Source organism: Peromyscus eremicus, chromosome 20 (assembly GCF_949786415.1).
Source record: "Peromyscus eremicus chromosome 20, PerEre_H2_v1, whole genome shotgun sequence".
NCBI lineage: Eukaryota > Metazoa > Chordata > Mammalia > Rodentia > Cricetidae > Peromyscus > Peromyscus eremicus.
This window is the reverse complement of record NC_081436.1, coordinates 51,936,521-51,956,134: the sequence shown is the minus strand read 5'-3', so window position 1 is coordinate 51,956,134 and position 19,614 is coordinate 51,936,521. Positions and strand designations below refer to the sequence as shown.

Genomic DNA, 19,614 nt, shown 5'->3' with positions numbered 1-19,614 from the left:
ATCCCATTTCCTTCTCAAACTGTTGATTTCTGAAATGGTGTATATTCACCTGAGTCACTGCAGATATAGGCTTCCAATTTTCAAGATTATAAAACACATTCTGATTATCTTTTCCCTCTCCCAGCTCTGCCGAAATTTTCCCCATCCCCACCCCAAACCTACACCTTTTCTCCTCCCACATTTGCGAACAATCAGGCATATAATATTAATAAAATAATATAAGAGAAAATAAAAACAAATGAAACTAAATTACACAAAACACAATACAGGGAAAAGAAAAAAATCCAAAAGAAAAGCACAAGAAACACAGACATACTCTGTTTCTCAGGAAACTAGAAGTAAATATACCTCAAGATCCAGCTATACCATACTTAGGCATATAGCCAAAGGACTTAACATCTTATTCCAGAGATACATTTTTAACCATATTTATTACTTCCCTATTCGTAATAGCTTGACATTGGAAACAGCCCTTCAGTGGATGAACGGAAAAGGAAATGTGGCACACTTACACAATGGAATATCACTCACTGTTAAAAAAAAAAATAAAAACACACGAAATTTGTAAATTACTGGATGGACCTAGAAAAATTCTACTCAATATGGTAGCCCTGAACCAAAAAGACACACATGATTTATATTCACTTTTATTTGGATCTTGGCTGGTAAATCTTTGATGAGCAGGCTGCAGTCTGTATAATGACAGGTAAGGTTTAGAGTAGGATATTAAGAAGGCTATCCCTAGGAAGGGGGCAGAGAACAGATAGTTATAGATCCATGGGTGAGAGGGAGGCTGGAATGGTAAGAGCAAACAAGGATGAGGAGGGGAGTAGGGAAGAAGGGAGGGATTATGGGATTGACAGTAAAAAAATAAGGTCATTTAATTGGTTATTTAAACCCCATTTGAGAAGAGGTTTCAAATGCATAAATGATTCATAAAAGAGAATCCCAATAACTCAGGAGACTAAACTCCAACTAGAAAACAACAATCCAGCTACAAACTCTGCTTTTACAATGATTACATGCCTGCAAGATATGATGCTGCATGGTATGTACTCACTCATAGGTGGATACTAGATGTAAAACAAAGGATGACTACACTGCTACTCACAACTCCAGGGAGGGTACCTAGAAAACAGGACCCTAAGAAAGACACAGGGATCGCCTAATGACAGAGAAATGAATGAGATCTACATGAGCCAACTGGATGTGAGGTGGGGGTAATGAAGGGCAAGGGTGGAGGGAAAGAGAGCTTAGGGGGGCGGGAGATCCCAGCTGGATCAAGAACAGAGAGGGAAAACAAGGAAAAAGTGACCATGATAAATGAAGACCTCATGGGAAGAAGCAAAGTGCTAGAGAGGTCCCCATAAATCCACAAAGATACTTCCACAACAGACAACTGGCAATAGTCCAGTGGTCGTGAGAAAGCCCGAACTGACCTACTCTGGTGATGGGATGGCCAAACACTCTAACTGTTGTGGTAGAACTCTCATCCAACGACTGATCGAAGTGGATACAGAGATCCAACCAGGCCCCAGGTGGAGCTCCGGGAGTCCAATCAGCGAGAAAGAGGAGGGATTGTATGAACGAGAATTGTTGAAACCATGATTGGAGAAAGCACAGGGACAAATAGCAAAACTAGTGGAAACACATGAACTATGAACCAATAGCTGAGGAGCCCCCAACTGGACCAGGCCCTCTGGATAATTGAGACAGTTGATCAGCTTGAACTGTTTGGGAAGCATCCAGGCAATGGGACTGGGACCTGTCCTTAGTGCATGAGCTGACTGTTTGGAATCTGGGGCCTATGCAGGGACACTTTGCTCAGTCTGGGGGGAGGGGACTGGACCTGCCTGGACTGAATCTACCAAGCTGAATTGAATCCCCAGGGGAGTCCTTGCCCTGGAGGAGATGGGAATGGGGGTGGGTGAGCTGGGGGGAGGGGGGCAGGAGGAGGGAGGACAGGGGAATCCGTGGCTGGTATGTAAAATTAAATTAAATTATAAAATAAAAAAAAGATAAGCTGCTACAATAGCAGAACAAAAATATGTGAGAGGAACCAACCACTACCTGATTGGATTTAGGACCCACTCCATGAAGTAGAACCCGTGTCCAAAACTGCTGGGGGGGGCTGCAAATAATCTGAGACTGAGTAGTCTGTGAACCTAGGTAAAACCAAGTAATACAATTTTGCTAATTGAATGCAGTAATACAATGACTCCTGACAACATTTCGCTATTCTCACAGATTAGTGTCTTGCTCTGCTCAGCCATTATCAGAGAAGCTACCGCTTGGTAGAGGGGAACAGATACAAAACTCCACAAACTTGACATTGTGCTAATAATGACGGACTTTGGAACATTCCTAAGTCAACCAAATATTTCTGGAATGATCCAAACAGAAGGTAGAGCATTTTCAAAAGCCCCTGACAACTAATATATCACAGTTTCAGACCTAGCCACTAACAAACATGGCAAGAGAATTGGACAGAAGAGTCATTGAAAGAAAGATGATATAATGATAAAATGTCAGAAATTCAGTCATGAAGATATTTTACAGTACCATGTCAAAAAATCTAAAATTAGAAGTTTTCTAGGCATCAGCATACCTAAGACTAGGGTACAGTTCAGAAGATTTGAAGTGAGGTACAACATGATGAGCTTTTAGCATAGGAACCTAGAGGATCTAAGGAGATGATAAACCACAAACTTGGAGTAGAAGCATTCATTCACATCTTAAATCTAAGAAAAAAAATCAATGATGAATTATCAGTAAGGTATATTGTCTCATAAACAAAATTCAGACAACATGGTTCAAGAAAACAAAAATAATCAACCATGACGAATGTTAGTCTGTTTTAAGGTAAGAACTGAATATTGACGACCTCCATCAATCACAGAGGTAGATACTGATAAGAAGCGTGATAGAAAAGAATGAGGAGGAAAAAATACATAAAATGAATATTAGAAAAATAACCTAAAGTTTCTCACAAGAATTTACTGGAAGAATGGGAAAAAGAGCAGCTTTCAGAGCTTGTTTAAATATCATTTACTTTTTCTGAGACACCTGTTTTCTGGATTTCTGAAAACGCACTATCATACTTTTCTATGCACATTTCTGATCCTTGGAAGATTTCTTTTTAGTTTCTTACATTACATACTCTTATGTCTGATACTTGATAAGTGATTTTTTTTTTTTTTACTATGGGTTAATTCAAGGTTGTCTTTAACATTGCTCTGAACTTCAGGAGGGAACTCATCAAATCCTATGAATTTAAATACTTGCTCACAAAGCTTCAATGTAAGTTATGAATATGAGTAGAATATTAGTTTAAAGACCATTCTGAATTCCATATTTAGAATGCTATTTTCCTTTTTGACACACTTATTGTTCTAAGCACACAAATAAAATCTGTAATTAAATATCTCTCCTAAACAGCACATTTGATATTTTCTCTTTTGCTACTATGTAAATATTTTTATATTTATGTAGGTGTCCTCTAATAAGTTAATCAAATGAGATATTGTAAAATTATCTATAATTTCTTTTTTTGAACACATTGATGTTATATCATTCCATAACTTCCCTTATTTACAACACACACACACACACACACACACACACACACACACACACTATTGTATAATATATATGTGTATATTAGTAACTCCTTAAAGATCAAAATTTTTTCTCTTCTCAACTCCTAGAAATTCTTCTGTGGCTCTAACAGAGAGAGACTCTGCACATATATTTCAGTTTTTCACCACATGAGTAAGTTCTAAACTCTCCAAAGGCATAAAGTTTCTTCTGAGGGCTTTTGTAGCTGTCCTGCTGTATGACTGTCCAGGCAATGACCCCACTCCATGCTTCTCCTTCTTGTCAGTCATTTTGCATGTCATATCAGTGGAGAAATATAGTTCTTGCTATCTTTAGTTATTCTCCTTTCTACATTCCTACCTCACTCTGTGTTTCTCTGGTACTTTGTAATATATGACATTCATGTTCATAATTGCTTTTGGTTTTGTGATTAAGTGAAGTTTGTATATTTTATTTATATACATATACAATGATATAACTATTACATATATACCCTTCAATTTGATCATTCAATCAATTATATTTCAAACTTCAGAGTTAATAATATATAGTTTCAATGTTTATCAGATCTGACTGGAGATCAGAAGAATGATTTTTTTTTGTGTATGTAACTAGCTTAAAAATCATGTTACACATATTCACAATTGGTCATTCACACATTGATAGTAAAGGAATAAAGACAGTCTTTTCAATTTATTTTTCTATAAAATAATGTGTAATTATTCACTTACATGTTACAATTGACATCCATGTGCTTGCAAATTTCAATTTGTTGAAAAATTTTGAAATAAATAAGTCACATAGCACTTAAACTATTTTAATTTTAATTAGTATTAATTTAATGAGCTGAAGTTAGTTCAGCTTCTCTGTATCTAATGACTTAGATGCATTTTGTTCAAGATTGAAATTATCTATTACCTTAGAAAAGTCAGGAATTTATGATGTTTTAGCAAATACAGTTGATGTTAATATTTCTAGTGCAAATTTATCAGTAACATTGTTTTTTGATATATTTTAAACTCTAAAATCTATATTAACCTTTTAATATGGGTATAGGATGATTTTAGAACAATTAAAATATCATAGTAATATTTTGTCTGTTAGAAATTGAACTATATCCTTTAAAATGAAATATAGGATAGAGATTTTAAGAGAAGAGGAAAAGTAATGAATTCAGGAATACAAAAATTTGTTGACATATTTATAAAAAATAATGCAGAGAAAATAACGTACGTTTAGAAAAGTGAGAACTCTGGGGTTTGGCATGGACACACTCTGATGCTATGATTTCAGTTTAGCCTTGCTCATGCCTTCAAATTACAACACAGATTTAGATGTATATTTCCACAATATAAAAAGTAATTTCTAAAAATCATATACTTTATGCACATACAGCTAAATGGATCTTTTTCACACTGTGAGGGCATTGGATTCACTATATAGAGAGTTTTTATTTTTCAGACTGATTATTTCAGTATTCTCTAGAAAAAATGTAAAGCCAGTGATATAAATTATTTTGATGTAAAATGTGATTAAAGTTTTGAGAAAATTTTGATTGAAGATGCCCCTGTGTACAGAATTTCAGTAAAGGTTTTCATTTTGTTTGAAGAGATATCTGAACACTTTGTAAATGTATTATTTTCAAAAGCCAACAATATTACAGAATATAATTCTCTTGTAGAGTATTAAAAATATAGTTTCCTTCAAAATAAAATTGATTTTGGCCTACAGCCCTACTTAACATTTCATTAAATGGAAATGCCTTGTGTAGACCTCTTTAGTAGGCTGGAAAGCAAAGGAAGGAAATGACTGTGTCATGAAAATACATTATAAAGTATATAGGAAGAATTCTGACAGTAAGATAAGACCCCAGCAGGGTCATCTGTGCTCATAGGTATAGAAAAAGCATTAAATACCAAATCAAAGGCATAAAAGAGGCAGAAGAGTCCTCATGCACTTTCAAGGGAGCTTATAGTTTTGTGTCCTTTATTTAACAATAGAATTTTCATATAAAAGAAGCTTGCCTTCCTTTGCTTCCCCAGCAGTCAGTGGTTGCAGGATAATCATTCCATTTCAAAGCATTTAACACTAGATTGAGGAAGAACATTTGCTCTTGGGTACTTTGATGGTTTAAATCTGTCTAACCCAATAGAAAGTTTGAAAACAAAGTTAAATCTCTTTTAATGTTTCTTATGCATTTAGGGGAGATCAAAGTCTTAATTTTTAATAAAGAAATGAGGAGGGTTTATATGAGAGAGAATTGTTGAGACCAAGGTCGGATAAAGCACAGAGACAAATAGCCAAACAAACGGAAACACATGAAATATGAACCAATGGCTGAGGGGTCACCAACTGGATCAGGCCCTCTGAGTGGGTGAGACAGTTGATTGGCCTGATCTGTTTGGGAGGCATCCAGGCAGTGGGACTGGGTCCTGTGCTCATTGCATGAGTTGGCTGTTTGAAACCTGGGGCCTATGCAGGGTCCCTTGGCTCAGCATGGGAGGAGGGGACTGGACCTACATGGACTGAGTCCACCAGGTTGATCTCAGTCTGTGGGGAAGGCTTTGCCCTGGAGGAGATTGGAATGGGGGGCGGGCTGGGGGGAAGGTGAGGGGGGCGGGAGGGGGGAGAACAAGGGAATCTGTGGCTGATATGTAGAACTGAATTGTATTGCAAAATAAAAATTAAAAAAAAAAAAAGAAATAAAGCAATTAAACTATTTCTGCCTGACACACTTTATAAATATTTTAAGCTTTACATTATTTAATAGGTGGTATACAAGTTTCATGATTTCTCAAAGAACAGGTAGTTTTGAAAGCAAAATGAAAAGGTAAATACACAAAATGAACTCCATGCTAGATATAGCCAGAGTATTCAATGAGGTACAGTGGTACTATAACAGAGGTGCTGGGAAATGCAACATTCCAAGACCAATGCATTCATACAACATTAACTATATTTGATTATATAATTATAAAGACAACAAGAATTAGGGCTAAATAATGCTCAGTTCTACTTCAATTATGAAAAATGTATTATCCTAATCTAGTAAAGAAATCAGCAATTCTCAAAGAAAGAAAAACATTCAATTTGAAATGTGCAAATAAATACAAAAAGTACCTATCTTTGAAAATATATTATGAAAACTACAATGAAAAACATATAGTTGCTATTTTACACTGGGTTATTTGTTTTTACATACTTGTTAAATTAAACGAAGTCATTTATTTCTGCTTATTTTAATATGTCTTTCAAATGGCTGCAGGAGCATGTAAACTGTATCAATGTGTGTCACATTGTTCCTATTGTTAAGGTTTTGGTTAGGGGTGTGCTGAATGCCTCAGGGCAAGGGAGCTGTTAATTAGAAAGTAAGGGATACTAAGGGCTTTCACAGGAGTGGCCACTGATAATATGTCAGGCTGAAGCTGTGCTTTTGGGCCGTGAATTCAGTGATCTCCTGACAATGCGGGAAGTGGACTTCAAGTCATAGGACAGATAGACTTGCCCTTTCCACATGACTTGCATGCAGAAAATATAAACCTGAGAATCCCTTATTGTCTGTGTGTCTATGACTTTCTGCATTGTGTTTGGACTCTCTCCTTTTCCCCATCATTATTTAATGTTTCTATCACTCTCCTATTTCAATACTTGAATTGAGAAAAACTTTTCTGAGCTTTTGTTATATTGTTAAGTTATGAAAATAAGTATCATTTTGGAAGTCTGACAGATGCATGACCAGGATTTGTAGAGATTAATGTAAGTCATGGGCATTCTAAATCATAATAAATTGGTTGTCTGGATGAAGGGAAGATCCACTCCATAGTGACAAGGGTGAGTTTATATTAGATAAATAATACATTAAACTTTAGTATTTTTACAAAATGCCCTATATCTCTTTCACAGCACACTATTTTATAACTACTTGTTATGTTTGTACAAATCTTAACAAATGTAAGATTTTAAGAGTGTACACAGATATTTTATATGTGCATTTGTGTGTATGTGTGTGCATAGTCACAGGAATACAATCTATTAATGTCTCACAGGGTTAATTTAAAAGTTATTTGCCAATTGTGTGATATGAATTTCTGAGTATAATTTTAGCATTATGTCATTATATAGTTACATATACTCCTTAGCCAAAAATATCTCCTAAAAACATAACACATGGCAGAAAATTAAAGCCTCTACTAATTCCTGTGAATGTCTTGGAGAGTCTAGCAAGCACTGCTTCTTTTATAAATGATGTGCTTGAAAGTGTCTTTGATGTAAGTTTTAGTCAAACGTTAAGAATAATAACACTACTGATGCTACAGTTAGCAACAATAATCACAGCTATTAGTTTCTCTCATCCTTATTTTCAGACAGATATTGAAAGTGCTATATGCATGTTGTCTAATTTAAAAAGATTGTTTTTGCAACATTTCACTTTTAATCTCTCTATATGTTCATATTTGTATATTAACATCGATGAGGACCAGAGAGCTGCAAGCATTTAGACCTATGTCTGCAACTGCATAATGTGACCTTGCGCTTAATGCTTTTTGACAAATCTGCTGTTTCTCAAATAGCATCTGAATGAATGCCTCCTTCTCTGGATGAATACAGAGTGAGGCACAGAGCTTTACAGGATATAGGCAAGGCTTTGATCAAGCTCCAATTGTCACCACTTTATGTGTCCTTGGGCAGGTCATATCTAAGTAACTTGTCCTAAGGTCTTTGCATCCAATTAGGTAAAATAGTAGTGTGAGGATTATGTAATATGAAGCATAAGCAGATATTCTGAAAATTGTAACTCATCATGTATGCTTGTATAGTATTTGTTTATTGGCTACCTACAATAAGAATGTTGAGAATCCAGACAGAGAAAATACAGTTTTGTTTCACCTTCTTCAAGCTCGTTGTATCACTCCAAATTCTTCCTGAAAACTAAATTTCTATAAAGTCATGATATAATGAAAGGGATAATGGAATATGTCAATTTTACATAGGTCCTTTGTTTTTTGACTGGGATGCAAACTGGAAGGCTCAATAAATGTTTGTATACTTAAGATTAGCACATAACAAGATCGAATCCCCCCTCATCCAATATCAGTGGCTCTAAGCTGCATGTTTCTTCAAGAACTCTATGGATGACAGGGCTTAGTGAGGGATGGCACAGACACCCATGTCAATATCTTATACACTACTTGCTGCGCTACATCCATTTCTTCTGAAATCAATAACTTATAGACAAATGTCAACTCTTAGAAAAACATCCACATTCAGGAAAGTAAAAATGTAAAGGACAGTAATGTATGTTTATTTAGTTGGCATAAGTCTTGAGTTGCAGTTAGGTACAAGTGAAGTAATAAAGAACAAGGACTTAGTTATGGGATATCATGGTAAATAAAGAACAAAGATCTACGCGTAGTATGGCTTAAAAGAACTTTAGCTAGTGTTGATGGAATGCCATGCAAAGGATATCATGGAGCACAAGGGAGACAAGAGAATGTGCTAAGAGAATAGCCCATGAGTTCCTTCTGTACATCAACAATGGATGCCCACAGGTAACTCATTTACTAAAAAGTAGCATCTCTAATAAAACCACTATGTTCATGAGAACAAATGCTTTATGCCATTCACTTGGTTACACTCCACTGCTATTAAAAATCACAGGCTAGTCTTACATATCTAAAAGTGTTCAGGAGAAAGAAAGTAGTGTTCTCATCCGGAAACCCTTAGCACTCACCCTGAGAAAAGAGCATACATGCAAAAAGAATTTTTACTTAAAAGACAGTAACACATGCTAAGTTTCTTCTATCAGAAAAAATTGTATGTGTGAAATAAATAAAACTGTTTCACTAGTTAATTGATTACATTACTACTCTTTCAATTAGTGTACAATTAAAAAATATTACCAAACAGATGGCTGTCAGTAGAGGATATCTTCCTTGACTTACTATTTGGTATATTTTATGATAGTAATACAAATTGAAATCATGTTCTAAACTTTTCTATAGTCTCACAAATTTTATGAAATTATGAAGTAAGGCAATATAATTTTACTTTACTTTGTATTTTTAATATCAAAAAGGACTATATGTTTATATTAACTTAAAATTTTATACAAATCCAAGTTAAATGTTAGGTATGTTGTCATTTTTTAACCAAAGTATTTATGTTGTTTCTTGCTAAGTCATATCAAATTCATGTTTATTTTAATGTCACAGAAATTGATACTATTTATTAGAAAATAATGAAAATTTATACACAAAAGAGCTCCAGAAACATTTGAAATACTGATTTCTACTACTATTTTTCAGTTCAATTTATTATTTTGCCTTATCTTTCTTGTTATTCTTTGCATTTTAAAAAATCATATTTTAAGTGATCCATTTTTCAGGATCCCCCCCGAGATGACTCCCACAAAGCCCTGTGTTTTGTGAATGATTTTCCCCAGTCTATCTCTGTGGTCTCTCTGTCAATGTGTGGTATCAACCTATAACCAGAATGAGTGGATTATAAAAACCTAAACAATATTAAGAACCTCCTAATTTATTTCATAACATAATTATAGATGTTGAAACTCCATCTCATTCTAAATACAATCGTCTGCTTTATTTATTTAATTTATTTATTTAGGCAGGTTAACTTTCCCAGTATGACTTGAAACTCCTTATGGAGCTGAGATGACTTTGAACTTCTAATTTTCACGCCTCGACTTTATTGTTGCTTAGAGTACTGGCATGTACAGTCATGTTTTCTGGGATCAACCATGGACCTTATATATGCTGCCTCAGAACTCTACTGCCTGAGCTATATCCCCATCATACATGATTTTATTTTTTAACATTATTTCTTTTATTTTTGGTGTCATAATATAATTATATCATTTTCACCCTTTCTTCCCTTCTAGCCATCCCATATAACCTTCTTTGCTCCCTTTCAAGTACATAACCATCTTTTCCTGAATTGTTTTCTCATACATACATATAATGCATGTATATATATATATATACATATATATATATATACACACACATATATATATTTGTATATACATAATCTTCATTTTTAGTATTGACATGGTTAGCAGATAAAATATTTTTTTCTAGAACAGGCAATATTTTATTAGAATTGAGAGAAATTATTTGTTAAATATTAATCTGATGAGAATATTTTTTGTAATTCATTTTGATATGATTTTGATGGGAAATTAGAAATAAAGTAATAATTGGCCAATTTAGTAAACCTTGCAAATGTATAATTTACTAACAGAATTTAAGGCTTGAGATCTCTGAAGAGATTACTAAATAAATTCTTAGGGTCAAAATTTTTGTAAAAGCTAGTGTCTTATTAATGGTGAAATAAAATCTTTTTTTCAATATTTTAATAAATATGATTATCTCTGTATAACTAGAAAATTTTCACAATACAGACTTTAAAAAATAAATTAATGAATTTTATATAATTTCAGTTTTTTTAGGAGTCTTATGTTTTACTGACTATTAAATATTCATTTACATCCCAGAAGAAATATTATCAGAAAAATACTTAGTATTAATTTAAACAGCTCTATAATTATTTATAAAGCTCATTTTGAGTATTAATATATCCCTGTGCTTTTTATGTAAATAATCCTAATTAAAATAATAAATTCCAGAGACAAGAAAAGCCACTAGTGCAAGAAGAAAAGTGTATTTCCTTCCTGATTTTTTTGGTCTTACAATAAAATTTACAATAAAAAATTTCCGCCGGGCGGTGGTGGCGCACGCCTTTAATCCCAGCACTCGGGAGGCAGAGCCAGGTGGATCTCTGTGAGTTCGAGGCCAGCCTGGGCTACCAAGTGAGTTCCAGGAAAGGCTCAAAGCTACACAGAGAAACCCTGTCTCGAAAAATTAAAAAAAAAAAAAATTCCAGGAAAATGTAACTATTCAAGATTGAAAGACATTTGAAAAAAGTAATTATATCAAAATCAAAAAAGAGATTTCAAGTCAGTCACAAACACTGAACACCAAGGAAATTTAAAATTTTTATTTTCAAAGAACTCAGTAAGTAGAAAATGGTAGCTTACACCATCAGCTTAAAATAGTGCAGTTGCTGTATTTATTATAGGATAATTTTTGTGATAAGATTCAAATATATTATTTATGAATTTCCCCATAACACCATTTATTGGAAGTTTAAAAGAAGCTATTAGTTTTTTAAATAAATGTATATTCTATAGAGTCTATGTATATTCATTGAGAACTACAAAGCTTACCTCACTGTATTTACCCTAAAGTAATCTACTCGACCATAGCAAGCGCAGTAGACATGGACTGTGTGATCCAATACTTTCAGCAGAGACAAGAGTATTCAGAGGTATCAAATTACATGATACAGTTTAACAACTAGCAATATGGGATAGCTTACGTCCTGCTTAATACATAATAATCAAAATTAATTAATAATTAAAATTAGTTAATAGTGGATGTGTGAGAATACCATAGTAAAAAAAAAAAATGCCCGTCAAAATGAAAATGCATGGTTAGCTGCATCAGTAAAGCAGAAATTAAAATAAAAACAAGACAAAACCCTGTCACCGTAACTGAAATGTGTTTGGTTTATTTTTATACTTTTAAGTCTGAAATATATACATAACATGAAAAAAATGTTTGGGGGAAGAAACCTCTTCCCAGTTTTACTTATTAAATTTCATATTTTTAAAAGTGGTTCTAAAAATGATTTTTCTTCTTTAAAAAAATATGGGTAGATTCATTGTAACTGTGAGTTATGTAAAGCATCTCACTCTTGGTTTTTAACTCTGGTTCCTGAAAGTGAATATTCAATTCAGTCACAATATTTAAAGCATTTGTTCCTCCTGATTAAGATATGTGTTTTTTCACTCATTCCAAACAGTGGATGATCTCACTCTACCAAAACCTTTTTACTTAATATATGATTTACTTATTTTTTTACTCCAATAAATTAAAAAAAAAATGTATTTGCATAGAAAAAGTGTGCTTGGCTATTGTGATTGCGTCACTCATGTAGAGGCCCAGGCTAACACAATTCACAAAACAGCGATTGAGTTGCCTGTGTAGTTTTGCCTACACAAGAAGACCCACTCATTACAAAATAATTAAATAAGTAAGAATAAAAGGTATACAGAGAATTAGTATCATAAATCTCAAATACCAAACAAGTTATATATTTTAGATACTGAGAACTGATTGACAAAATCCTCATCTTTGGGCCCCCAGTTCATTTCCCTAATAGGGCACAGTTTCCAACTAATCTTGGTTTTTTGGTTTTTTTTTTTTTTTGTACTGTGTAAGTACATTTACATCAAAATCATTTCAAATATACCATATGTGTTGAATATTCCAAAGTTATTTTTGTTTTGTATCAGGGTTTAATGTAGTTCAGGTTTTTCAGTTAAACAATCAACATTCAAAATGTGGTGGTATAATTAAGGTTTATGGAAGCGTAGTTTCCTTGCAGTTACAAAGTCCATCCAATTAATAGATATTGCCTGTAAGAAATATGTGCAGTAATACCTAGCTGATTGTGAAATATGAAAAACTCTTAACAATTTTTAAAAATAATTTATGAGTATTAGTAGATTGTGTAGCTTTAAAAAAATTGCCTGTAGAGTATTTTCCTACACAAGATGAATAATACATAGTAATATCAGGGAATAAATAGGCTTGAAAGAATATACAGGGATCCATAGAATTGATTAAATGCTGAAGCTGCTTATATGTCTATGATAGTTATATTAGTATCGGCATTCATAAGATCTATAATTTTACATTAGGAGCTAAAAAGGCAGGATGCTGAATAACTTTAAAAATGTAATGTAATGGTAATTTATATTCAATTAATAAAGCCTTATATATAACAATAACATACAAATTTTAAGTAAACATTATGCTGTGGCAAATTTTCTCTATTAATCAATTGATCATTTCTGAAAATCCACATCTATTAAAGCATGATCATGCATGTATGAAAAAGGAAATAAAAATTTAAATTTATGCTGAATATCAAGTACCAATCAGATGAAGCTGCCTACAAATAAGAAAGCTTCCAAATATCACAATTTATGATGCAAATGTAATATTTGTGTAAGAACTATCACAATTTGAGAGTGATGTCATTCAATGTCCAATGAGATTGGAATGTTGATTAATTTTAAAGATAAAAGACAAATGCAATGAAATAAAAGTGATATTGAAATGGTCACAGAGGAGATAACAAAAAGTCTTATCATAGAATGCTTCTAGTGTGATTAATTTGGGGAAAGGAGATCCTTTATATTAGACAGGAGTTAACAAGTTCAGCATAGGACCTCAAGGGAAAGAGTTTACATATAAGAAGGACTCTATTTAAATCACAACTTTTCTTAGTACATTTAGTCGAACAGAAGAATAAATACTTGCTTTGTATCACCAGCCACTGTATATGTGCTAGCATTGAATGACCAGTCTCTGTTTAACCCTGTTTAAAAGATCTATCCTTTGTTTAATAAAAAAAAAAAAAAAAGAGTGCAGGTAGTTTATAAAACAAGTTAAGGGAAGCTCTGTTTGGGAAAGCACACTGTAGTGTGCTCCATTAACTGGGGGAAAAATTTTAAAGTAGCTAATGAACTACAGTTAACTTTTTAATAGTTTGAAGTTAATTTACTTGGTATTTAATAAAGAACACAGATTAATCAAACCAACCAAACAAAGGTTGGTTGTAAAATACTCTGTTTTGGGAAATCCAGAGTTCTGTTAAGACACTGAGTTCAAATTATGCATTCATCAATATTATTGGAAACATTAGGTCTTAGATTTATAGGAAATTAGATTTTATTTTCACAAAGTAGATTTCTCAAAAATTCTCTATAAATTTGTCTTATGCTAGATACTAGTAATACAAGATTAATACAGTACAGCATAAGAACTCTGATCATTCTGGAGTGCAAGGATATGTTGTTGCTGCCTGACAGATTAATGCTTTAAAAATTAGCATTTGAAGTTGTTTATGAAATACAGAGTTGCTCATTTGCTTATGATTTGGGAAATTACTCTTCCAACAGAATCTATGTTTAAAACCAATTAGAAACGACATTAGAAATATTAAATTGAAAGCAATCCAATACTAAAACATTTGCATTATATATTATTGTAATATCATAATTCTACATTCTTAAGCCACCTTATTTTTCATTTCCACTAGTGTGTGTGTGTGTGTGTTTCTGTTTGTGTGTGTATGTGTGTGTGCTCGAGTATACTACACTAAAATCACCCTACCTTTTGATTCTTGTATTTCTGCTAATAGAAGTAAATTAAACTCCACAAAATACTTCCTTTTCTATTTTTATCAATTTATTTATGCATCATTTTCAGTGTCATAACAAGACAGTCAATAATGAAGAAATTAAACTAAATCTTTAAAATACGATTTGAAGGTAATTTAAGAATAAAGGCAGAACATTGAAAGTAGGCAAAGATACAAATATACTGGCAGTTTGTCCCATTTCTTCATAATTCAAAAAAATAAAAACCCAATTTGATAATACAGTTTTATAAAATTATGTTATACTAAAAATAAGGTGCCATTTTATTTAAGATAGACTTGATTTTCCTCACGTTTTCAAATTTAAATAAAATGATAACTACTACTTCTATTGGTTAAATAGAAGGCATCCAACCAAAAGACTGCTGAGTCTAATATAAGAAGATAATCAACCACAAAAGTTAGAGGCTTTTTTTTTATTCCTGCCATGCTACATGTCTCAATTTACTATGAAGAAGAATCCTAACCCTAAAGTCGGGTCACTAAAGAATAGTAGAGAGGTGAAGCTAGTAATTGAAGGGTCCACAATAAATCTTTCTTTCTTTTTTTTTTTTTAAAGTCCTCTGCCTTCTGAAATGCACTTTTTAAAAGGTACAAGTTGATCAGGAAAACAGATAAAATCTTCCACTCAAATGTTAAAAGAAACATTAGTTTAAATTGGTAAGTTCAAATTACCATGAATAGACATCTGTATTAATAAAAGCTATTAAAGTAAAATTTTCTGTGTATATTTTTCTTTAACCTATAATAATTTGTAATGAGTAATATTTTTCTGTTATAGGAAATAATTGGCAAATTATATAGTTTTAGAGCATATTTACACTCAAACTCCATTTACTTATTGACATATAAAGATATGTTATTGAAGAATTTCTTTAGGGAATATTCTATAAAACTATTTAAGTTATTCTACTTAGGAATTTTATTATAGCAATATCTAATACTCTACTATAAAAATCAAGATACAACTAATACTAAGTTGTTGTTATTGAGAGAAACCTCATTGATCCAAAACATGTGTAGAAGTTCTTTGCCTTCAAAATATTCATTGCTGAAATTTGATGTGCAAAAGACAACATATGTTCTGGTACTATTTCAATTAATGAGTGTAAGCTACCTAGAGTCAGCATATCAAATTTACAAAATGCTTAATATCAAAGAATACCAGAAGAAATATTTAAAAGACTAAAAGTAAGAAAAAAAAAGATTTAATGGAATATGTAACCATGGCAATGTTCCCTAAGGCTTGAGCAGTGGCTGATACACTGGGGATAGTAAAATAACTTACTTACTATATGTGGAATCTGACAATGTGTCCACTAGGAACACACAATATCACTTAGCATTGTAGAAGCTACATTGTTATTAGTGTTTTATCTTCCTGCTAAATTTGTCCCAATGAGTTTTCCAGGGTAACACATCAAAAATTATAGCCTACTCTTTCAAAATTATGCTTGTTAATAAAATCGGTAGATAATAATTCTATTAAGGTTAATTATACTTGCAATAACAGACAAACTAGGTATGAAAATGGATTTAAGGTGATAAAGAACCCATTCCCAACAAGAGGTTTTCTGCAAGATCCTGTAGCATGCTTTCTGCTGAAGCAATTCATTAAATCCAAATACTGTATCTTCTGCAAAATACATTCTAGAAGTCGGAACACTTTTCACTTTGGTTATTGTGCTATAAAAATCTATGAGCTTTAATATGTAATTTAGTTATGATTGCATTATTTTCTTAGAAAGAATGACATTCTTTTCTGATTTAAATCACTCTTCATAAAAGCTAAGGACACTTTTCTCAGACCACACAATGTAGTTGCGCATAACAAAATCATTTTATACATCAAGGGAGGCAGAGGTGGTCATTAAACATACCTTGGTAGGGAGCACTAAATCCACGGTAGCGGTGATTGCTGTCTGTAACAAAATGCAGTCTGAGCCAGTTTTTGTTGCTGATAATTGGTGGTGGTATATTCATTCCAGACAACCTGAATTATGAAAGACAACAACATAAAAATTTAAAAAGCTTTTTCGGCAGTAAACATTCTTACTGACTTGGGACCAAAAAGTATCTTCCTGCATGAAATATAGAAAATAATGACTTTATCCTGCCAACTTTTTAAGGAAATGCAAAATATTTATGTATTATAAAAATCATTTATAATAAATATAATAGTATAATATCAATCATTCTGTTTTGACCAGGTTGCATGTATTACTGAAATCTACTGTAAAATTCACAACATTATCGCACTAGTTTACACTGATAATAGATTTATCACATGGATAATAACAAAGATACTAAGCATTTAGTTGATGGTGATACTCATGACATTTCTGTGCAAAGAACAACTGACTATCAAATGTCCATCCTAGTCAATAAACCCAAAAAACAACCCCTAATCCTAAGGCTAAAGGATTCTTTCTCTAGAGGATTGGAAAGATTGCAAACACCAGAGCATAAGGAAGTCTATTGTGAGATTGTATCTTCTATATATTACTGTACCCATGAAATTTCAAAGCAATAGTTGGAGTTATAATACTGTGATAAGACATCATGACCTGAAGCAACTTTGGGAGGATAGGGTATATTCCCACTTATATCGCCCACACACAGTCTATCATAAATTCAGGGAAAGAGCTCAAAGCAAGAACCTGATGGGAGAATATGAAAAAGAAACCATTGAGGAGTCCTGCTTACCACCTTGCGCTTCATGCCTTGCCCGGCCTGTTTTCTTATACAAACCAGAACCATCCACCTAGGAATAGTACCACCTACAGTGACCTGGGCCTTCCCACATCAATCACTAATCAAGACAATAGCCCAAAGACTTGCTTGTACACCGATCTCATGAAGGCGTATCCTCAGTTAAGGTTCCCTCTTATCAGATACGTCTAGATTTTTATCCAGTTGTAGGAAAATAACCAGCACACTCAACAAATTGCTGTCTAACCAAGATCTGAACAATAACAATACCAGTTGACATGGCAGCATGGTGCAGGCAAACACCACAGGCCCCATGCCTAGATAAATATCTCCTACAAATTAATGACTACTGAGAGATGTCCCTTTACCCGGAATGAATGATGTGGTTCATTATCTAATACCAACTGGTCAGCCTTAAAATCATATACCTACAGGAAACATGAAATAGACAACATTTTACAGGTGTGCATATATATGTATATATATAACATATGTATATATGTTATCTATATCTATATGTATAAATAAAGAAAAAAAGGTGATGATTGGAAGTGCACAGAAGGCATTGTTGGCAGGGGAGGAAGAAAGAAAATGATGTAAACATAGCATAAGCATACATATAGAACACTTAAAATGTTAAGTTAACTGAATTTTTAAAGAATAATTTATAATTCTATAAAATCAAATGTACTGACCTATCTGTATTTCCTCATCTTCAGTAGTCATAGATACAGTTACTATGAAACAGATACTTATTCATGTTCTCCACGACTCTGAAACCTATCTGTTGCCTCAGCTCTCTCACTTTCCTACTTGTCTCTCTCTCCCATTCTTTCTCTCTTGTTCCTTTACATGTTTTGACATCCTTCCTTCTCTGGCCCTGAGATGAGACGCTTTCTCCAGGCATATTCTCTTCCACATGACCTTGTTAAATTAATTGTCCCTTGTTAAGCCACAATGTGCACTCCTCTGATTCATTCATTTATCTTAGGACACTTTAATGTACTTCTTTCTAGGACTGAAATAAATATAATTCAGCTTTATTTACTTACTCTTAATCATTGTCAGACAAGCCAGCTTTGAAGAACAAAGGTTAAACCAGATGCTTAATCTCCTTCTATGTCCTCAGAGAGCACCTTGTGCAGTTTCTTGCCTTGTTTCTTACTTTAGGTAGTAGTAAATTTTCCATTTCTCCCACTATTATAGATTTTCTTGCAGCATGTTAAACCCATACTATTAAGTACATTAATTAATTTGTAGTATTGAGATGTTGGATTTAATTATCAAGAAAATTAATAAATGGAAGTTATTAGGACACAAAACTTAATTTTAAGTACATATTTATTTGTTCTCATTCAACAACACATTTAAATTCCAATTTTACACCATTATCAAATATTTTCAAATTTTACTTTATTTGAAACCCATCTGGAATGCTATTTCCGTTCTAGGACTTTTACAATGCTCTTATGTGACCATATACTTGTCTTATAGTTATTTTTGTTTAATCTCAGAATTTGATCTCAAACTTATATAAGTCACCTTTGTATATCTGTGCTATGTAAGCATAATAAATGTCGTGCAGTAGAATATGTATTACAGAACCCTTCTACAAACCATTAATACTTTTTCCATTCATATCTAGAAAAGAGTTCATTATATAGTCTTAAGAATTGCCACTGTGTTTAATATGATCAAAACAGAAAAGTGACCAATCTTATAATTTTGTTCTTTACATTTCTATTTGGGAAAATAAAAAGAATTAGCCACTTAATTCATGAATGGAATAATTCTTGAGAATCCTATGCAAGTTATGAGCAAGATTCATGAGCATGGTACAGGTAGCCTGATTGAACAGCTTGCATTTTCTGTGACAGATGTATGGACTGGCTGGGTGTGATAGGTAATATTCATTGTTTAGTTGAATGAATTCAGAATAACATAGAAAATTGAGGTATAAATCTCAATATGTTTGATAGCGGTGACTGCACATAG

At 32.9% G+C, this 19,614-nt stretch overlaps 1 protein-coding gene across 3 annotated transcripts in view; it reads right to left on the bottom strand.

Moving 5' to 3' along the window:
- The window catches only part of Csmd3 (CUB and Sushi multiple domains 3), a 1,140,535-nt gene that overhangs the window by 736,930 nt on the left and 383,991 nt on the right, over positions 1–19,614 (bottom strand). For all 3 annotated transcript variants that reach the window (XM_059246844.1, XM_059246845.1, XM_059246847.1), the window contains exon 6: positions 16,788–16,900. In XM_059246844.1, coding sequence (XP_059102827.1) covers positions 16,788–16,900 — 113 coding nt within the window. The remainder of the gene's footprint in view (positions 1–16,787; positions 16,901–19,614) is intronic.